We start from the raw sequence: 22869 nt of genomic DNA, 5'->3' as shown, positions 1-22869 counted from the left end.
AATCAATAATTTGATGTTGTTGTGTGTATATAGTTTACACAATTAGTAAGTTAAAAGATAAAGATTTTAATTATCCATCCACCAAGGGAACAACAGCAATCCATTAGCTGAATGTAATCATTCAAATACAGATCTTACTGAAACTTGATGATAATTGTCTCCAAATACCCTGATACGGTCGAAAGCCGGGAGAGTTAGGTCTCCTTCTCGAAATATTCTCAAATGGCCGCGTGCATATAACCACTTCCAGGAAAGTCATACTCACTTCATTCTTGCGGCGGCGGTGGGGCGGTTCTAAAATCACCAGAGAATTTTTGGAAGCTTGTCACTCAGGTTAATCTGCAATCGGCAAACATTGAAACCGACCAAATTTATCAACCAATCAGAAAAATTACAGACAAACATATGATCAAAAATCAAATCAATAGAAGATAAAACCAAAATCGAGAAGTAAACAACGATAAGTTAAAGGTCAACAATAAAGAATCAACATCAAGGTCTACAGGACAAGCTATGAGACTTATGTGGAGAAATTCGAACACTCCACTTCTACTCGAAGTTCGTGATGATGATGTAGTTCAGAAGAACAATGAAAGCTCCACGACAAAACCATCTAGCTCGGAGAACAAAACTCCACCTAAACTAAACTAACGTTGTTGAAACTCCCGCCTCCTCGCAGCGGGGATGTTGTTTACGAAATTGAGAGGACAAAAAGCGAATATCCGATGCTTTAACCGGGTTAGTGGATATGGAGGATCAACCTAGGGCAGTTGGAAAACCCTCATTCCAAAACAATGGTACACATGGGTTCCAGGATCCTCAGGGAACAAATGGTGTACGAACCATTTATTGGTCACTGGCTACCATGTGATTGCGTCTCCTGACGTTGATCAACTGCCTTGTGGATCAGACTTTTAGGTCGAAGGCTTCGGGCATGGTTCCCTAAGAAAACCACTTGCTTCGGTCTAAGCACCCGAGTAGTATCACAGCCCACACACAAATCAATTGACTTGGGTGCTCAAATAAATAAATAAAGCCAAATACAGATTGGTTGGGATGAATTTATTTCAGCCATTCATTTATCGAGACAGCCGTTAAAGTCAAAAGCGATAAAGCGAAGAGAAGAAGGCAAATGCACCATCTCACTTTGTTATTAGCTTGACTCACTATTTATAGCCAAACAAAAACAAACTAATGACGTGATAAATAAAATAACCGATAAACTCGCATACTCAAATGAAAACAGTCAATATTATAAGCGGATAATTGATATGGTCAAAACATATATGGACGATGATTCCAGAAGAATAAAGTAACTGGTCTGTTCAAAAACCAGACTAATGAACACAGGCGTGATACGGTACTAGATGTTATCTATCTTTGTTTATAGAGCTTGTGACTTCAGGTAATATCGAGGCACATATGCCAACAAGTGACTAATCAATTGCATTCTTAAATAACAATGGGAATGTACAAGTAAACAACATCAAGTGAACATATGTTTAAGTTTTATAATCACTTTAGAGATAGCTTCTCTTGATTTGAGCGATCTACACACCAACTAGCTAGTAAACAACATCAATGTTTCATGGTTACCTATATTGTGGCTTAAAAGGTTTGAGTATTTTTTTTCTGGTCAGCGCTTTTTTAGCGCGTTAGTTTTCTACGAGATAGAGTCGCTAACCCCATGCCCAACCCTCATCCCTTATCCGGGCTTGGGACTGGCAGTATTCCCCGGAGGGACTCCAGATGGAGCAGTATATTTACAACTGAAGAACATCTGGAACTCAAAACAATTGTCTCTCAAGCAACATCAAAGTCACAATTTTCAACACAAATATCAAAACAGTTCTACTGTATGGAGCGGAAACTTGGAGAACTACGAAAGCTATCATCCAGAAGATACAAGTGTTTATTAACAGTTGTCTACGCAAAATACTTCAGATCCATTGGCCGGACACTATTAGCAACAACCTACTGTGGGGAAGAACAAACCAGATTCCAGCGGAGGAAGGAATTAGGAAGGAGCGCTGGAAATGGATAGGACACACATTGAGGAAAGCACCCAACTGCGTTACAAGACAAGCCCTCACATGGAATCCTCAAGGCCAAAGGAAAAGAGGAAGACCAAATAACACATTACGCCGAGAAATGGAGGTAGACATGAGAAAAATAAACAAGAATTGGATGGAACTAGAAGAGAAGGCTCAGGACAGAGTGGGTTGGAGAGTGCTGGTCGGCGGCCTATGCTCCATTAGGAGTAACAGGCGTAAGTAAGTAAGTAAGTAAGTATATTGTGGCTTAAGGTCAGTAGTAGAATAATTCTCTCATTATCTAACATTTTGAATAAATCAACAAGAGTTTCCATTATTGTAATTGATTAAAAGATACGTTTATCGGGATACCTTTTAGATATAAGCTATTAAATTGAATTGCATATTAGTTGGAATGGTTCAAATCAGTGTGGAAACTTTATTTAAAATCCTTATATAATCATTTGACAGCATTTATTTACACTGTATCTTTCTCGAATTGACTCCCCCTTCTTCTTCTATTTTTTCAAAGATGTTCACTAACAGGGAGAGATTTAAATCGTAATTATCGTCAACCAAAAAAAGATGTATTTCCAACTGTATGGACAGTGAAACAACTTGTGAAATGGTGTAAAAAAACATATAAAGTAAGTAATAAGAAAAAAAATCAATAAGGAGGTGTGTAAAAGTAATTGAATTGATGTTTTAACGGAGAAATTATTGAAGAACTTCATCGGTTAAGATGACTGAAACATGTACTACGTATGCTCAACCACTGACTGCTCCGATGTGCGATGTTTTATGGTGTAGAAATAGGTTGGAAGAAAGCTAGGAGCGACCAGATCAAAACAAATCCATGAAGTCACTGACAAGTGGACTAAGACAACTTGGTAGGTGTAGACTACCTGGTTGAGATCCATGAGATGATAGTAACTGATGGTTAGAGACCTTGAATGACATGGCTCAAAATCGTTTGCTTTGGCGCAGATGCATCCACTCTTTATGTTCTATCAAATTCTAATCTTCTGAATTCTTTATGTCCCTTGTTTTTTCTCTTTACAAATTTATTTCACTGGATTATACTCCTTGAATAACATTTTCAAACCCTAATGTTTCTGATTACTGATTATACTCTTACTACCTCTACCACTATGGGATTTGAATCGACAATTGTATCTGTGTGCTAATGTGGTATGACAACTCGAACTGATGTACGTACGTACGAAGTTCTACGTTGTTGATGACTGACTGAATTATTGAAAAAATTGACATTCTGAGAACTATTTTACAGATTATGACCGATTATATTTTTATTGTATGACTATTAGACAATTGGATTATTAAGCTTCGATATTCCCTGTGCTATACGTCTTATCATTCCTTAGTAATTATTAGTATATTATAAACCATTTGTTTCATTCTCTTTCATGTATGGCTTAATTGTGTGTTAAGTATGATTTATAATTTGGGGAACAATGTAGTCTGATGTGTCATGCTTATAAACGAATGGATATTTCAGTTATAATAACTAGGTGCATGAAATGTAATAACCTAAAAGCTTGCCTGATGTGTCCGGATTACAAATGAGGATAAAAACACATACTTTCTCGATAGATAGTTGTGACAAATTAGACCCTTTTTTGATGGAATTTTGTTCTGTGAGCTGGATGATATTTTTGTGGAGCTTTCATTGTTCTTCTGAATGACACCATCAACACAAACTTTAGAGCTTAACTCAAAGATTATTTGTACAAGTTGAAGCGCATATTTTGGTCACCAATAGCAAGTTCCATCATGATCATTTCCATTCCACATGATAACGTTTATAGCCAAGCTTCCTAGATTTGAACAATTATACAACTTAGTGAAAATTCCCATTTTGCCATTTGGTAAATAAAGAAGGAACGAATTGAACGAAGAAATTTCTTTTCAATTAGTTTTTCATCATGGCTCTACACTAATATATATACGTTTTACAATAATAATATAATACTCATCGAGTGGATACGTTACGTAATAATAATTACATAATGACATTTAAATTAACATTGATTAATTGGAAGAAAGAGGATTATTAATATTCAAAGTGATCAAGAAGTTGCTAAGTTGCGTAATGTAAGAAACAAAGAAGGAACAGAATTTTAACGGATGGTCAATAGGATGGTAGTTACGTAAGAATCAAGAGATGAATGTTGAGAAGTTATTAAGTTCAAAAGCAACCGAAATAAAATTACAAAAGTTAAAAAAAAAATGGAAGAAGTATGAAAAATAGTTCTTTTGAAGGAAATCTTAAACTGATGGCCAGGGCAGGGAAAGTGGTTGTACGAATCTCTTTTGAATGCAAAGGTCAGGTTTGTGAACATGGATTGCGATGGCTTCCGCAATGTGCAAGAGGCGCACTCGTAAACCATGTGGCAAATTAGATGGGATATTATAGATAACCTTAAAAGCTTTATTCAATTCGACTTGATGACCTGTGTCAACCAAGTGAGAGAGAATAGAACTTTTAATCACTTTTACCTGTCCTTTGTTTAACCACGACGGATGATGTTCAGTAATGCGATGACGGACTTGCCGAATTGTACGCCCAATATAACTGGCTCCACAGGAGCAGTTGAAACGATAGATACACATAGATTTGGCGAATTTAGGCAGTCTGTCCTTGTTGGCTGTTCTTATCTTGGGATCTGCATAATTAACTTTAAGGCAAAACAAATCTATATCCTATTGGCCCTCTATTCACCTATCTTGAATTATACAAACATACTGAACCACATGAAACCATACAATGAAAAGCCAAAATGTCTATGAATAAGGCAAGCTATAAGTAAGAGACTGGTAACAAGTTAGAAATATTAAGTTGTATAACAATAGTTAATACGCTAAATCAAAGATTATGATTAATGGAATAGATATAGATATAGTAGTCCAGATACTAAGCAATCATAAGTGGAACTATAATTTAAGGATGAACCAATCAGGTATAAGATAAAAGGTCTTGGATTTTCGCGCGAAATTCATTCATCCACTTGGCTAAATAGTGTTTTGGCATTTTAGCTGATGTCAGTTCATGATAAAAACCTTGAATCTAATTCCTAACGTTAATCATCAACTGTAAATCATAATTCGAATTCCTCATACACTGGTTGATAACCCTCATTTGGTACTAGTCATTAGGTAGACTTTCTTAAGGTCACTTTAGCGTCGTTCAAAGGTCGTTCATAAATTGTAGTCTCTCCTATTTAGCTAATTAAATGGAGAGCATTTATGAGTAACAAATACATTCACTGTTAGAGATCACAATGGTATTAATGTTTAATGACAAACTCATCAATTAATGTAATCCATTAAAACTAGTTACAGTATTACCAAATATCATCACTTCTATAATTATTCGTATGGAGATATATGAATATTGTGGTACTTTTTACAGTTGAAATCATTAATCGATCTAAGCTAGACCAGAATTAAAATCCTGTAATCACTGGACGGTCTAGTCTTGATCAACTCATGATTTGAACTATGAAATTACTACAATCTTCTCAAATCCCCATAGTGATAACAATCATCTTCTCAGTAAGGATTAGCTTCAACATGTAACTTTTAAGATTATAAAATGACCCACTTTTCTAAAAATTCATAATACTTCTCATATAAAGTTTAATAGTTTAATTCATGAGTCAATCATGGAAAATCTGGAAGCACTGGATAGCCATTTCGTCGTAGTATAGAACAACTCAATAGTACTCATCCACGATTCCGCGACTCAGGATTCGAACCTCAGTCTCATACTAGAACACTTAACCTTTAAACCGCTGATTTGTCATCCATTGGTGTTAATGTCTAACTTCAACTAATCCACGAAATTGCTCCTTTGTCTACCATTGTCTTCAGTAAGTTACTATTTCACAACAGACCTGGTTGAACTCCATTGGTCACGGTTCATGAATTCTGAAATCTCCACAAACCCTCCTCCATTCTGATAATAATCAAATAAAGTTATATTTTTCTTTCTATTTAAAACTAGGATGTTATTTATTGTGATATGCATGGACATAGTCGACGGAATAATATATTCATGTATGGTTGTGATCCATTATATAGACATTCTAAAATATTTAATAATACTAAGAAATCTTTACATGAAAGAATACTTCCATATATCATATCTCAACAGGTTAGTCTAATTCATGTATACTTAGATGTATCTTTTGTACATTTTACACTAATATCAATATTCAATTTTATTATGCGCCACATAAATCATTCGATTTGTATGAGGGCTGGGACACTGTCCGGGTGCCTAAATCGAAGCAAGAGGTTTTCTTAGAGGACCTAAAGGTCTGGTTCACATGGCGGTGGGTCAATCACATCGTAGCCGGTGACTAACAATAGGTTCATACGCCATTTGGTTCATATCCCATTTGTTCCCTCAGGGTACTGGAGGCAGCCTATGTGAACCATTAGTTTGAAATCAGGGTTTTTCAACTCCCCTAGGTGGATCCTCCATATCCACGAACCCAGTTTAGGCCCAGGACATTCGCTTATTGTCCTTTCAATTTCGTAAACAGCAATAATGCTGCGAGGAGTCAGTGGTTGTATAGGCGTGGCGATATGAGAGCATTTGGAGAGCGAGAGCCGAATCTTCTCACCCTCGGCCGTACCAGGGCATTTGAGGGCATCAATATTCATCGGATCCATAAATAACGCAATGAAGTATGCATACACTGACAGATCATTGAGTAGTGTAATTTGTGATTCTGTGGATTGAATTCTGTCGATACAATTATAATGTGATTATAAATTCATGTAATTTAATATCCATTGTATTCGGTTGTTAAGTAGTTGGAGACTATTGATAGGAAGCTCATGACTTAGGTCTCATGTTTGTTAAGATTCATTAGTAAAGCGTACCTAAAATTTCGAGGGAAATGATACTTCCTATGGGATTGAGTCTAGGGTGACCTACTGTCATATTAAGAGATACTACCACTGAACTAGCTGAGACAAGACCTTCTATGGGATTAAACTATTTTAATAGACTGGTCATTAGATAGTAAATAATATCATGTTTTCTGAGTGCTTGAATTTGCAGATAATCTAACACTGAGAGCTGATCTACAGAATCTGATCATCACTATGGATTAGATCAGCATGATATATTTTTACTACTCGGTGATCACTCAGTAAACTTTCCAGTCATCTTTCTAAACAAAATAATCAGGTTTGAAGTATAAATAATGGATTCTTGTGAATGATTAAAACTTAAATCTCTACAATCATAACTCTGGTTGAAATTGTGGACGATAGAACATCTGTATCTTTCATTTTATCCATTGATGAATAGCTTAATTATCAATATGGAGATTGTGAAGATTTTAGTGTTTTCAAAGTTGAATTCACGAGTCAATCTAAGCTAGGTCACCATCAAAAACTTGAATGTACCGGACGGCCGTTTTATCCTAGTATGGAACTCTTTAGTAGTGAGCATCCACGATCCCACACATGGAACTCAAACCCAAGACCTTCAGTATCACACGCGAATGTTCAACCTCTAGACAAATGAACCGGCACCCAACGGTGTTAATGTCTAGCTTCAATCAGTTCATGATCCTGCGCAAACCTTCATCCATCGCCTGAGGTGTATAACTGTCTCACACTCGACACCGAATAAACTCCATCGGTCACAGCTTCTCATTAGAACTCCAAGAAATCCATCTTGAAGCTAATCACTAGTGAGCCTATGATTATTATTGTTCCTTTGTTTCCACACCGATCATTCATTATTCTCGTTCACTTTTTCTTCGATCTTCTTAACCTTCTGTCGCTAGACATTTCACTTTCGATTGACGGGTAATACATACTATTTATATCTTTCGAAATCAGTAGTACATACCACATTATACATTTAACATTCTTTTTTTTCAGGCCACTTCGTATTTTTCATTTCCAAATTGTCGATTCACTGTTCATCCAAGTAAAGAATCTACAAGTCGGGTGGTATTTTGGAGAGAATTTGAAGTGATCAATAGTTTCACATTAGAAGCAACATTTAATGGTTCAACTTTACAAAAGTTAGTTTTTGGAAGAAAAAATCAATACTTTTTCACTATTTTTCTGGTTTTGTTATTGTCTTCCATGACATAGTTTGGAAAGAAGTGCCTAATATGATTGAAGGTTAGTATAAGGTTATCAGTTCTATAGAGATTCATATCATTTGTAGGTAGATAGTGACTTACTTCAGGTTGTTTCTATAATTTTAATGAGAATTCATAACTTGTAATGTTCAGATATGTCAATAATGAAACACTAACACCATTGGATGCCAGCTCAGTGCTCCAGTAGGTTAAGTGTTCGCGCGTGAGACTGAAAACCCTGGGTTTGAATCCCACGAACAGGATCGTAGATGCGCACTGCTGAGGAGTCCCTCAATAGGACGAACCGGCAGTCCAGTGCTTTCAGGTTACCAACGGTGGTCTAACATCAATCGACTCATGATCTCAATAAAAAAAATAATGAAACAGTTGTCACCAATAAAATTGAATGATCATCGAACTATATCATAAATTCATAGAAGTTGGGATTGTAATATGGTAAGCGTCTCTCAAGTGATCTGATGGTTCTGAGTTTGATTCCTATTAAGTTCATGATTACCCATTTTTTTAAGGAGTTCCAAAAACAGGACAAAACAACTGTCTAGTACTTTATGGTTCTCAATGGTACAATGAATGAAATCACTCTGTGACTTACTGTCTCTTAGTTACAATCATACTAAGGGATATATAATTTCCTATCATATTCCTCAAGATAATCATAAGTGATAATGATAGAATATGTCTATCTATTAAACACTATCCTGGTTTATTGCCCCCAAATGCCCTGATATGGCGGAGAGTGGGGTGGGCCTGCCCTCCCACTCGAAATGCTCTCACACGGCCACGCGTATACAGCCTCTGCCAGGGAAGTCCTACTCACTGCTTCCTCGTGGCGGGGGTGTGGTTTACGAAATTGAGAGGACGAAAAGCGAATGTCTGGCGCTTTAACCGGATCCCAAACCAATGGTGCACATGGGCTCCAGTATCCTAAGGAAACAAATAGCGTATGAACCAATCGTTGGTCACCGGCTACCATGGGAATGCATCTCCTCACGATGCTCCACTGCCTTGTGGATCAGACCTTTAGGTCAAAGGCTCGGGGTATGGCCCCCAAAGAAAACTACCTGCTTCGGTCTGGGCACCCGGGCAGTATCACAGCCCACACACACACAAATATGGTGTGGCGCATATATATTTGGTGCCCTCTTGTGCCAATATTTATGTGTTGAAATAAATAATAAATAAATTCTGGTTTATTACATCTAAACTAACATTTTGCAATAATTGATTTACAATTATTGATTAGCGTTATTATTATCGATTCATTGATTGTTCATGTTATGTAATAGTTCTCTCACTTTCTTTACTGTTACAAAATATTGTAATAAGGATCAGTATCCATACATACATACATACGCACACACACACACACAAATACACACACATATACATACCTATGCCAAGTACAATATTGGTTATAATTAACTGCCAAATTTCTTTCTTTTCAGTAATAGTTTAATGAAATTTGAAGTGGACGATTTTATGAAAATGGGTGAACTATTAGGATATTCATTATATAAATTTTATGAAGTATTATGTAATCCATTGTAAGTAAATATTGATTTTGTATCAACTATTTATTGATCGGTTCAAAGAATACATTGGATTAGGTACTTTCATTGTAGTGAGTAAATGTCACATTACTGAAGTGTACTTTTCATTAAATAGTTTAGTTCGTGTTTTGGAACTTATCTACAACTGTCTTACATTGTTAACTGATTTACATCTGTTACTCCCAATGGAGCATAGGCCGCTGACCAGAAATCTCCGAACCACTCTGTCCTGGGCCTTCCTTTCTAGCTCTATCCAAATTTTGTTCATTTTTCTCATATCTGTCTCCATTTCTCGGTGTAACGTGTTCTTTGGTCTTCCTCTTCTCCGTTGGCCTTAAGGGTTCCAAGTGATGAGAGCTTACCTTGTGACGCTTCTTCCTGATTTCTTTCTCCGCCAGAATCTGGTTTGTTCTCTCCCATAGTAAGTTGTTGTTGATAGTGTCTGACTAACAGATCTGAAGTATTTTGCATAGACAACTGTTAATAAACACTTGTATCTTCTGGATGATGACTTTCGTAGTTCTCCGAGTTTCCACTCTATACAGTAGAACTGTTTTGACATTTGTACTGAAAATTGTGACTTTGGTGTTGCTTGAGAGACAATTGTTTTGAGTTCCAGATGTTCTTCAATTATAAATATCCTACTCTTGTTTTGTCGATCCGCGCCTTCACATCTGCATCAGATCCATCGTGTTCATCAATGATACTACCCAGATATGTAAAAGTTTTTACATCCTCTAAAGCTTCTCCATCACGTGTGATTTGATTAGTGCATATCTACTCCTCCTGTAGCCTCCCTGGGGCTACTGCTGGTCCCGAGCGCGGATGAAGGAGTAAGGTTGGGCATGGGGTTAGAGACCTCATCCTGTAGAACACTAACTCGCTAAAATATGCTCACCAGAAAAAATAACTCAAATCATCTACAACTGTCTAGTATGCATATATTTAGTGTAGCGTGAATAACCACATTAAATTAAAAGAAAAGAGACATATAAGACATTAAATGAAATCTCGAATGGAAATTACATTCTAATGTACAATAATTACTTGTTAAAGGAATACAAAACAAACCTGAATTGCCGGATATGATATTCGTAGCTAAAACGGAACCGTTGCAGTTGATCTTTACTGTATTAACGATCTATTTTAATTAAACGGGTCACTATTTACAACTGATTGATCACTGGGTGGTGATCAATGTCATGTATGTTAGGTCGTTCTTAGTTTAGATTGAATCCTATCGACCAAGTTGTAATATGGTCACTAGTCTAGATGACTTGATATAGTGCATGCAATGTCAAAGAATTAAATACTACGTTATTCGATCAATATTAATTTTAAATTATTTAAATCCATTGAAGCAGAATTACTGCTGTTATCCTTCGTAGAGCATAAGCTGCTAACCAATAATCTTTAACCTACTTTGTCATGAATTGTGCTTTTTAGTTATTCTCGAGTGCTATTCATACTTTTAACGTCTACTTTCTATTCGCAATGCAATATATGTAATTTGTACTTTTGTCTTGAAGATTCTAAGTTACGGTTTACTTTATGATACAGTTTAATAATTTCCGCAGTGTGTGCCCTATTCATCTCAAGAGTCTTCTCCTAATTACTTCTTCTTCTTCTTCTTCTGGAAGCTGGTTTGTTCTTCGCCAAAGCAGGTTATTACTGATAGTGTTTGACCAATGGATCTGTAGTATTGAATAATTTTTTTCTGGTTAGCGCTTTGTTAGCGAGTTAGTTTTCTACGAGATGGGGTCGCTAACCCTATATCCAACCCTCCTCCTTTATCCGGGCTCAGGACCGGCAGTAACCCTAGAGTGGCTCCAGGTGGAGACATGACTATTAAAATAAATGGCAGAATTCTGTTGATTTTATTTCATGAATATTGAGTGATAAAAGTCATGAACTCTGGTTATGTCTATCACATAATATATTTATACATTTATTTTCAATGTATTAGAAAACTTAAAGAAACTCTAAAGAACTTAGCACAACAAACGCTTACCAATTTATGGATGACAAAAATTCCATTGACACCTGAAAATACAATATCTGAAGAACATAAAGGTAACATTTTGTGTAATCTATAAATTATATTCATAATTAAAGTATTGGGCCCCCAAACGCTCTGGTACGGCCAAGAGTGGGAAAAGTTAGTTCTCCCTCTCCAAATGCTCTCATAAGGCCATGCGTATACAACCACTGGCAGGGGAGTCCTACTCACTGCCTTCTCGTGGTATTATTGTTGCTTACAAAATTTGGGGGATGGAAAGAGAATGTCCAACGCTTTAACTGGGCTCGTGGATATGGAGGATCTACTTTCAATTTTCCCATTGATGTTTTGGACTGCAATTGATTAGTTTCTTATTGGCATATGTTCATCCTGTACGTATTGACTCGATCTTGCTTTAATTCACAAGCATTATAAGCAGAGATGTATAGTGGCTAGTAGTGGAATCCAGAATGCGCGTTTCATCCTATTTGGGACTTTTCAGCTGGATTTACCTGCATCTCCGAGTTGATGTTCACTCTGGGACTCGAACCCATAACCGTTCGCTCCACTGCTACCCACAATCTATCTTTGTTTATTATGCTCGTGAATTAAGGCTATATCGAGGCAATACGTACAGGATGAACATATGACAATAACAGACTGATCAGTTGCAGTCCTAAACATCAATGGGTAGATTCAAGTAAATAATAGCAAGTGAATTTAAACTTCACCCTATTGCACAAACCAGTGACTATCAGGACTCAGTAGCTAAGTAGATAATCCGATGGCGTTTCAAGTGAACAGTGCTAGGTTCGAGTCCCAAAGTGAACATCAACTCTGATATGCAGGTACATCCAGCTGATGAGTCCCAAATAGTACGGAACGCACATCATGGATTCCATCTTTGCTTACAATGATCTGAAGGATCTCTAAATATTTTATTAATTATCAAGTTTACTACTCGTGAGTAGTATAATCCATCTAGTAACTATCTTTTCAAGCCATAAAACAATATTACAGTTTCGAAATGAAAATTGGACAAGGATAACCAAAATAAAACGCAGTGATTTAAGTGAAATTGACATTCGATCATGTATTTTAATGGATTAATTGATAATCGAAAGATAACTGCTTCAAACTCGACTTAGCCAACAGTATTTTATTTATTTATTTGAACATATAAATATTGGTACAAAGGGACACCAAATAAATATGCACCACAGAAATCATTCGATTTGTGTGAGCTGGGATACTGCCCGGGTGCCCAAATCGAAGCAAGTGGTTTTCTTAGGGGGCCATAACTTGGAGTCTCCGACCTAAAGGTCTGATCCACAAGACAGTGGAACGTGAGGGGATGCAGCCACATGGTAGTCAGTGACCAACGATTGGTTCATACGCCATTTGTTCACTCAGGATCCTGGATCCCATGTGTACCATTGATTTGGAATGAGGATTCTCCAACTCCCCTAGATGGATCCTCCGTTCCCGCCAACCCGTTAAAGCACCGGAGATTCTCTCTTCATCCTCTTTATTTCGTAAACAACAATAATACCACGAGATGGCATTGAGTAGGATTTCTCAGTCAGTGGTTGTATACGCGTGGCCATGTGAAAGCATTTGGATAGGGAGAGTTGACTTTCCCTACTCTCGGCCGTCTTAGGGCATTTGGTGTGATATAGATACTTAATTTGAAAAATTAAGTACACCGATGACTTAGTTTAGTGGATCAGTAGCGGAATACTTAAAGGATTCGATTTTCGACAGTTTAGTTAAAGATTTGAATTTCACTTTTCCTACTTTAGTTCTAAGAATTTGTTGAGTATCATCAGTACATAAACGAAAAGCTGGACAACTGAAAGTGGAACACGCATTGTCCGTTGTTATTCATCGACGTAATTAAGACAAAGAATTATCCTGAAGTATAGAAAATATCAGAAGGGGTTTTTGTGGAGATTATAGTAATTTTAATAACTAAGATTATACGTCAATTGAAGCTAGATCACCATGGACCACCATAAACCACCAATCTCGCGAGGCGGGATCGTGGATGCGCAATGTTGAGCAGTCCCATAACAATAAAGAAAATAGTTTAGAAACTCATATAATTCAATATTATTCCTAGATAAAATCAATATGCTATCCACAGAAGTAATTAATACGACGTTAGTATTCTTAAGAATTTATACCCATGTTTCATATTACTAATAAACTACTATAAAATGTACATTACCACTGAATCATGGAAGTTGTTGTATCTTGTGATCGTCGATTAGAGGTCAGTGAATTATCGATCGGACCAAGGATGCGTAAATCACGTGCGAGCAGCCTAGAATCCTGAATGGTTCTACTTTCCGCCTAGCCCAGCCAATTAAGTCCAGAACACCAGTCTCAGCCTCTGCAATATGAATCCTTATATTTCAAACATACTGAGTTTATATACCAATCAAACAGGCCACAACGTACCAATAGAATATGAAACAACACTTGTACTGTGAATGTGGGAGGCAGTGACTAATAGACAGGGCATAATTCAAGAATGGTAGAACGTATAATAATGGTTCATAGGTCAAAATAAAGCTCATAACAAGAGGGATATGAATATGAATAGTTTAGTTATTTAACAATTATACGATAAAAATCTACGTATAGTACTGGTCCATGAAAGGATCCCAAAGTTACCATTCATTATGTTTATCGGGACCTAACAGAAGTCAAATTGTCTTAATATTTCACTCAGTCTTTGTTAGAGAATAATCATTGAATGAGCGAGTCTTGAATTGTTACAGGACTGTGTTCACTTAAGAACTGTGGATCAAAAAAGTAGTTAAGAAATTATAATTGAGAAACATTACTGGTGAAATGTAATTATTTTCTTGATCAGAGTCTCATTTTTCATGTCTGCGTCTAGAGAAGATAACTAATTTAATTACTTACACCTGTTACCCCTCATGGTGAAGTATAGGCCACCCACCAGCATTCATCATCCAACTCTATCCTGACAAATACTATCCATTTCTTTCCAGACACTATTCATCATTTTGATGTCTACTTCCAATTATCGATACAGTGTGTGTTTTTGACCTTCCTCTTTCCCGTTTCCCTTCACGATTTCAAGATACAGCTTTCCTCGTGATGCAGTTCGATAATTTCCTTAATTTATGTCCTATCCACTTACAACGTCTTTTCATAATTTCCTCTTCAAATGGAAACTGGTTTTCCCTCTCCCACAGTAGACTGTTGTTGATGGTATCCGGCAAATGGATGTTGAGTATGTTGCGTAGACAATTGTTTGCAAATACTTGTACCTTCTTGATGATGATTGTAGTAGTTCTGGAAGTTTCAACTCCGTACAGTGTAACTAGATATCTTGACGTTCGTATTGAAGATTGTTACTTTGATATTGATTGACAGACAGTTGTTTTGACTTCCATTTGTTCTTCAACTGAAGGAATGATGTCCTTAGTTTTCCAATCTTTGGCTTTACTTCAGCATCGGATCCTCTTTACTCATCAATGATAGTTCCCAGATACGTGAGAGATCCTACATCTTCCAGTTTCTCCATCAAGTGTGAATATGTTGGTGTTCTCCGTGTTAAATTTGGAAGTGTTGCTTTTTCCTTTGTATCATGTCTTAAGTGGATCTTTTCTCCGTCTAAACATCGAAAACTCCATGAACCACAGTTTATGATTAAAAACCAAATAGAATTCATCTTCAGTATAGGTTTGTGGAGACTTCTGAGTTTTGATTGAGATCATGAAACGTTCAATATTAAACGACCATTAAAAATTTGGAACCACTGGAGGTTAAGCGTTCGCACGCGAGACTGAAATTCTCTGGTTCGAATCTCGCGTGCGAGTTGCGCATTGCTGAGGAATTCCACACTAGGACGAAACGGTAGTCTAATGCTTCCATGTTTTCAATGGTGCTCTAACATTGATCGATTCATAATCTCAATCAGAATTCATCCTCTTATATTTTATGTGAATGGTTTCTTGAAGAGTATTTCATAAAAAATCGATCCTTTATAATTCAATGGTCTAGTGAGAGTACTATCGTATAACATTGCAATAGTCTGGAAGTGTCTGTTATTTTGTGAGAAGTTCCAAATTACTAATATACTAAAATATATATAACTTTCAATCTTCCACTTACATCTTCCGGTATGTTCTACTATCTAAACTATCTTCTCATCTGATCTCCAAATGTGTTTTGCCAATGAAATACTTTCAATGCACTGAAAACCTTTACAATAATTGCAAATTCAACGCGACGTTAAGCTACACATCATTTACAAACATTCTTGTGATTAGCGTCCACCACACCATTTAACCATTTGAAGTGAATAGATTACAGTTCGAATCTTAATGTGATCACTGGCGAATGAACTCAGATAAATTCAAATGACGAATATTTACTTACTTGCTTGTGAATCATCATCGATGAACAAGCAGGATCCCATGCAGACCTAAAAGTCACGATTGGCAAATCAATGGTGGCATTCCTACGGAGTTGAAGCTTACAGAACTACTACAACCATCATCAAGAAGGTACAAGTATTTATACATAGTTGTTTACGTAAGATACTGAATGTCCGTTGACTTGATACCATCAACAACAGTCTACTGTGGAAGAGGGAAAACCAGTTTCCATTGGAAGAGGAAATTATGAAAAGACTTTGTAAGTGGACAGGACAAACATTGAGGAAATCACTGAACGGAATCATGAGAAAAGTGTTGATTTGGAATCGTGAAGGGAAGCGGCAAAGAGGAGGATCGACGAACACAGTACGTCGAGTAGTGTAGTAAACATCAAAATGATGAATAGCGACTGGAAGGAACTGGATAGTATTTGTCAGGATAGAGTTGGGTGATGAGTGCTGGTGGATGGCCTAGACTCCTCCACGAGCAGTAACAGACATAAGCTATATATTTATATATACAAATCTGAATAATGCATTTTAATATCGGAATTCCGTTGTATATAACAGATTCAATTATCCATAAAAAACCTGTCCATAATGATACCTTCTTCTTCTTTCTCTTCTTCTTCTACTTCTTCTATATCATAAACAAGATAATCTATCAATCTTCAATAAGAAATCATATGATTTTATCAAATCACAATTATATACTACTAATAAGCACTTCTTTCAGTCAACTATTAATAATCATAATAATAATTATGATTCAATATTAAATTATTCATTAAATGATCCCGATCAAATTGATGATGATCAAAGTGATCATGATCAAATGAAGGATTCGTTGGAACAATTAGCTAAAGCAATACATGTATTAGAAAAATCAATAGAATTACATAATATTGAATTGAATGAAAATGAATTATGTAATACAAATGATAATGATATAAGTTGGTAAGTTTGAAAATAATTTATGTTAACTATAAAAATCCACGATCTTTCCTCGTGTAGGATTCGAACTTAGGACTTATCAGTCTTGTGAGAAAAGTGCTTCATCATTAGACCATTGAATCCTACAGTAAGATGAAATAGCCATCCAGTGATTCCAGGTATTCCATGGTGATATCTAGCTTCAATTGACTCATGATCTTAACTATTAAAATTACTATAATATTCATAAAACCGTTTTTGATAATAATTATGTTAACTATCTCAGTAAATGAACTCTGCCTGTAGGTCTTCTAGAGTTACTGCTCATTCCATGCTTGGGTAAAGAAGGAGGTTTAAGCATGAAAATGCTGACCAGATTAAACTAATTAATCTTAGTCAAGATAGGTGGTCTACTTGAATATCTGACCTACTTGTTGCTGCCATCTAGATATTATCTGTCTTCTTTTTTGTTCGAACGCATGATTATGCCTATTAGTTTCATAACCTATTCAGGTGTGTTTATGAAATGTTTACGACCCTTCGTTGTACTGTTATATCCTAGAGAAGATTAAATGACGAGTAACTTCTGAGAAGTATTCATGGACCGATGTTATACATATATTCTTATTGTATAACTATTCAGTAATTAGATTGTGTATGGCTATATTAATCTTATTATAAGCTTCATTTTAACCTATAGATTATTACTGTATGGTTTACTGTTCTTAAGTTATGCTCAGTCTATTAATTACAGTCTCCTACGTTCACAACCACTTTTGGGCTTGATCTTGTATAGACATTGTTTCCTATTTTATGGTACGATGTGGTCTGTTTGGTTGGTATATAAACCAAGTATGTTTGAAATAAATGATTCGCATAGTGTAAGCTATTATTGACGCTCTAGACTTAGTTGGACGGACTAAGCGAACAAAGGACCAATAAAGAAGGTAGGCTGGTTATACCGGCCGAACGTCATTGGTTTGACACAGTGTTGAGATTGTATAAGCCGTATTTTTGATCAACGGATAAATCACGTAATAACTAACCGAGCTTAAAGTCACAACAAATTAGCGACGGGGATTTCGCAAAAAAACACAGAATGTACAAGTTACAAAAATGTACAATCGGAGACATCGTGATGGTTGACAGTATGCATTGAAAAGAATATATACATTAATCAGATATCAATTTCTGAACTGCCAATCAATCAATATTGATCGTCAGGATCAATCAACAAGTGAGAAACGGAAACTTGTTGTAATACTTTGTACTGAGAATTCTATATTGTACCAATAACCTAATAAAGCTAGTAATAATTGAGCCTTTAGAAAATCAGTGTCACAATTCCATTATAAGCTGTGTGTTTTTTTAAAAAAAATTTCTTATTCGAAATCTCATTAGCAGTGAAATCCAGGATGCGTGTTTCGTCCTATTCGGGACTCGTCAGTCGCATATATCTGCATTTCAGAGTTGATGTTCACTCTGAGACCCAAACTCAACACCGTTCGCTTCAAACGCCATCGCGTTATCCACTTAGTTACTGAGTCCCAAAAACTGATTATTACTACTTTCAAAACATGGGGGTTTCACAATATCGTGGATTAATTACAATTTGATATTAGCACTGTTGAATACCTGCTCAGTGGTCTGGAGGTTTGATGTTCATGGGATCGTGGTCCAATCTTAAGACGAAACGACATTCGAATGCTTCTATCTTTACAATGATAGTCTAGCTAAGATTAATCCATGATTTAATCCTTCAAAACATTTTTTCAATAGGTGTTTGTGAAGATCGATAATGCATGGGGAAACATTATGTGATAAAGTACTCTGAATAACTGTACAAGATTAAACAGAAACTTTAAAGCTATGAAGTGTTTTAATAGTGTAATATTGGTAGATGGATCATTGAACTGTTGTTCACTTATTTCAGTCTAGGGAGTCAATCATTTTCACAAACTTTCACTCAGGAACTATATTGCATAGATGACTTAGAGAGCTTCTGAAAGTGACGTTGGATCATCTCTTCCAGTTATTACGTAATCAGAAAAGATGCAAAACATTAAAATACAAATAAACTTTCATCACAATTATGAAGTCTCATGATATGATTAAGAGTTAAGGTTAGGTATCATCATTATAAGTAAAGATAATAATGAATGAATATCTACTGAATTATTTCTTTGATTATATATATCAAACATGTTTAATATACCGGTATACGGGTTGCGGAGATTATTAAGTTTTTGAACGGATCGATGTTAGGCCACCATTGAAAATCTTGAAGCATTGGACGGCCGTTTCGTCCTATTGTGGGACTCTTCAGCAGTGCGCATCTTTGACAAGTTTATAAATTATGTTATAATAATTGTTTGTAATGAAAATCTACTCAGTTCCTTATGGTTTGTGTTATGATCACTAGATGAATATTTCTGAAGAGTCCAATAATAGGACGAAACAACCATTCAGTTATTTCAGGTTTTCCATAGTGATCTAGCTTTATTTAACTCATAAATTCACCTATTAAATTACTATAATATACATAAAAACACCTAATTGACTACTTATATTTATTCTTTAGCTTGATCATATTTATCGATTTCAAGAGTTTATGTAATTAAATATTGTGAAATTTTATTTTGTTTCCAATTTCGTATTGACTATTCCTTTCTCCGTATTGAATTTCGCTATGAAATTCAAAAAAAGAAACCACTATCTTAAATCTGATTGATTCGTTGGTTTAGTATAGTTCACTTATAAATGTTCTGATACGGTCGAAAGTGGAGAGAATTAGCTATCCCTCTCCAAACGCCCTCATATTTTTACGTGTATACAACCATTGACAGGAGAGTCCTACTCATTGACTTCTTACGACGTTATTGTTGTTAACGAAATTAAGAGGGTGAAAAACGAATGTCTGGCGCATTAACTAGGTTAGTGGATATGGAAGATTCATCTAGGGGAGTTAGAAAACCCTCATTCCAAACCAATAGTGCACATAGGCTTCAGGATCCTGAAGGAACAAATGGTGTACTAACCAATTATCAGTCATGTGGTTGCACCTCCTGACACTACTCCACTGCTTTGTGAATCAGATCTTTAGGTTGAAGACTCCGTGTATGACCCCCTAAGAAGACCATCTGCCTCGCTTTGGACAGTGTGGTGAATGAGAACATAAGAGGTACAACCGATTATATACTAGAATGAAACGGTTGTTCAATGCTTCCAGGTTTATAACGCTAGTCTAACATCAATTAATTTATGATCTAAATCAAATGCCGTTAATTGTTTTTTTCACTTTACTTCGATGATTCTTCACCAGTTCAAATCTATGACTCTGAATGAATCTAATAAATAATCTTAAGATATCGAATTGTAGATGGATAGATTTTTATTTTTCATCCTCAGTTTATCTGTGAAACGTCGCAACCAAAAGCATAAGTTTATTATTGAGTAGTAACCGATTATACGTTTGTCTAATCCTTAGTATTCTGTTGATTAAATTGCTTTGTGGTTACTAGTCTAGGTGATTAGATATCTCTGTGCAGTGTATTTTATACAACACATTTCGAGATAAACACCAGGACTCTTTTAACCTAGTTTCCATGTCATTTGGAACTTGTCAGTCAGCTGTGTTCACAATCTGAACAGAACTGATGATCTCCGTAGGATTAGGACTCGCTACATCTAGTGATACATTCACAGGTATTATCACTCAATCATATAGGTTCCTCGATTTTATCGGTATTATTATTTGTTAATAGTTGATATCATTGCATACGTGATAACCATTAAATGCTTACAGTTAAAAATTAAAAACATTTATTTCTGGATTGATGTAATTAGTAGGATATTTACTTACGCCTGTTACTCCTCGTGGAGAAGTATAGACCACCCACCAACACTCGCTATACAACTCTGTCCCAATCAATTATTTTCACTTATTTCCACTCGCCGTTCATCCTTTTCATATCTGCTTCCAATGCTCAACGCAATGCGTTCTTCGGTCTTCCCCTTCTCCGTTTCCATTCACGATTTCAAGTTAGGGCTTGCCTCGTGATGCAGTTTGATGATTTCCTCAATGTATGTGCTATCCACTTACAACGTCTTTTCATAATTTCCTCTTCAAATGGAAACTGGTTTTTCCTCTCCCACAGAAGCTGTTGTTGATGGTATCCAGTCAACGGACATTCAGTATCTTACGTAGACAACTGTGTATAAATACATGTACCTTCTTGATGATGATTGTAGTAGTTCTGGAAGTTTCAACTCCGTACAGTGTAACTAGATGTCATGACGTTCGTATTGAAGATTGTTACTTTGATATTGATTGACAGACAGTTGTTTTGACTTCCATTTGTTCTTCAACTGTAGGAATGCCACCATTGCTTTGCCAATCGTCACTTTTAAGCCTGCATCCGATCCTTCTTGTTTCTCAATGATGCTTCCCAGGTACATGAAAGTTTCTACATCTTCTAGAGTTTCACCATGAAGATTGATTAAGTTGGTGTTTTCCGCACTGTAAAATCTTGCTTTGAAAATCTTACTATTTTCCTTGTGTATGTTGTGGCGCAAGTTGCTGCTACACTAGTTGTCTTCATCTGCATTTGTTCATGTGTATAGGATAGAAGAGTCAGGTCGTCTGCGAATTCCAAATCTTCTAATTGATTTCGAGCTCTCCATTGCATTCCATGCTTTCCCTCAGATATCAAGGTTTTCAGAATCCAGTCGATAACTAGAAAATACAAGAAGAGAAAAAGTAGACGTCCATATCTGACATTAATCCTTTACATTATTAGGATGGACTTATTTTTTCTTGATATTTTGACAACTACTTTGTTCCATCAATGAACCTTAAATAGTTCATGTAATCAACTAATTATCCCCTTGAATGAGATGATTATTATTTTCCATTTTCCTTTTCAATTTAGTACTTCAGATTCAAATTCAGATAGTGAACCAGAAATGACAATCACTGATCAAAATTCATTAAATCAATATTACAATTTACGTGGTGATCTTATTTTAACTAATCAAATACAAACTATCCTATTAGATCAATCAAAACAATTGAAACAGTCTAATAATACTGATCATGATATCACAAGATCATATAAATTGAAGAAAAGAAAAAAGAATAAGAAAAAGAAATTACAAACACTTCATGATCGTCATCTTCGTCATCGTCTTCATCCTCGTCATCATCAATTCTCTTCTATACAAAAACAATCATACAAAAATATTTCATCGAATCAAAGTCAAAACAATGATAATTCTACTATTCATTCAAAACAATTATCATCTAATTCAACTTCATTATCACCACCACTACCGCCATCATCCTCATCGACATCATCATCATCATCATCATCATCACCTATAGAAGGAAAAGGTACATTATCTGAACAGGTAAATTATAATAAAAGATAGTCATAATTTAACAACAAAGAATAACTTGTCTAATATTATACATAAGTTGTTATGTTTATTCAATGTATTATATCATTACGATGGTTAATTATAGTCATGAGGACTAATTTATTGATCGGTTTTCTTCTGTTGATAAATGTACTTGTATGTATGTATGTATGTGAGTGTTTGTGTGTGTGGGGGGGTGAGTGGGTGAGTGAGTGGGTAGTTGGTTGCATGGGTATGTAATATGTTGTCTAGTTACTATTATCAATAGTTTAGTCAATATTAATTAAACTGATTCCAAATTGTATGTTCACCTGAGAAACAAAAAGAAATTATTATTATTATTATTATTATTATTATTATT

At 35.7% G+C, this 22869-nt stretch overlaps 2 protein-coding genes across 2 annotated transcripts in view; one reads left to right on the top strand and one right to left on the bottom strand.

The window, feature by feature from the left end:
• Window positions 1-11837, top strand: part of MS3_00009443 (uncharacterized protein) — a gene marked incomplete at both ends in the record, with an annotated part of 41996 nt that extends 30159 nt beyond the window's left edge. The window contains 5 exons of the mRNA XM_035734361.1: window positions 2580-2680; window positions 6061-6210; window positions 7962-8107; window positions 9637-9735; window positions 11708-11837. Of these exons, the coding sequence (XP_035587722.1) occupies window positions 2580-2680; window positions 6061-6210; window positions 7962-8107; window positions 9637-9735; window positions 11708-11837 (626 nt within the window). The remainder of the gene's footprint in view (window positions 1-2579; window positions 2681-6060; window positions 6211-7961; window positions 8108-9636; window positions 9736-11707) is intronic.
• A 9418-nt stretch (window positions 11838-21255) lies between these two features.
• UBQLN4 (Ubiquilin-4) overlaps window positions 21256-22869 on the bottom strand; it is a 32803-nt gene continuing 31189 nt past the window's right edge. Inside the window, exon 12 of the mRNA XM_051217810.1 lies at window positions 21256-22819. The gene's annotated coding sequence lies outside the window, so the exon portion shown is untranslated. The remainder of the gene's footprint in view (window positions 22820-22869) is intronic.

This window comes from Schistosoma haematobium, chromosome 7 (assembly GCF_000699445.3).
Source record: "Schistosoma haematobium chromosome 7, whole genome shotgun sequence".
NCBI lineage: Eukaryota > Metazoa > Platyhelminthes > Trematoda > Strigeidida > Schistosomatidae > Schistosoma > Schistosoma haematobium.
The sequence above is the reverse complement of the archived record's forward strand: the minus strand, read 5'-3'. Positions and strand labels throughout refer to the sequence as shown.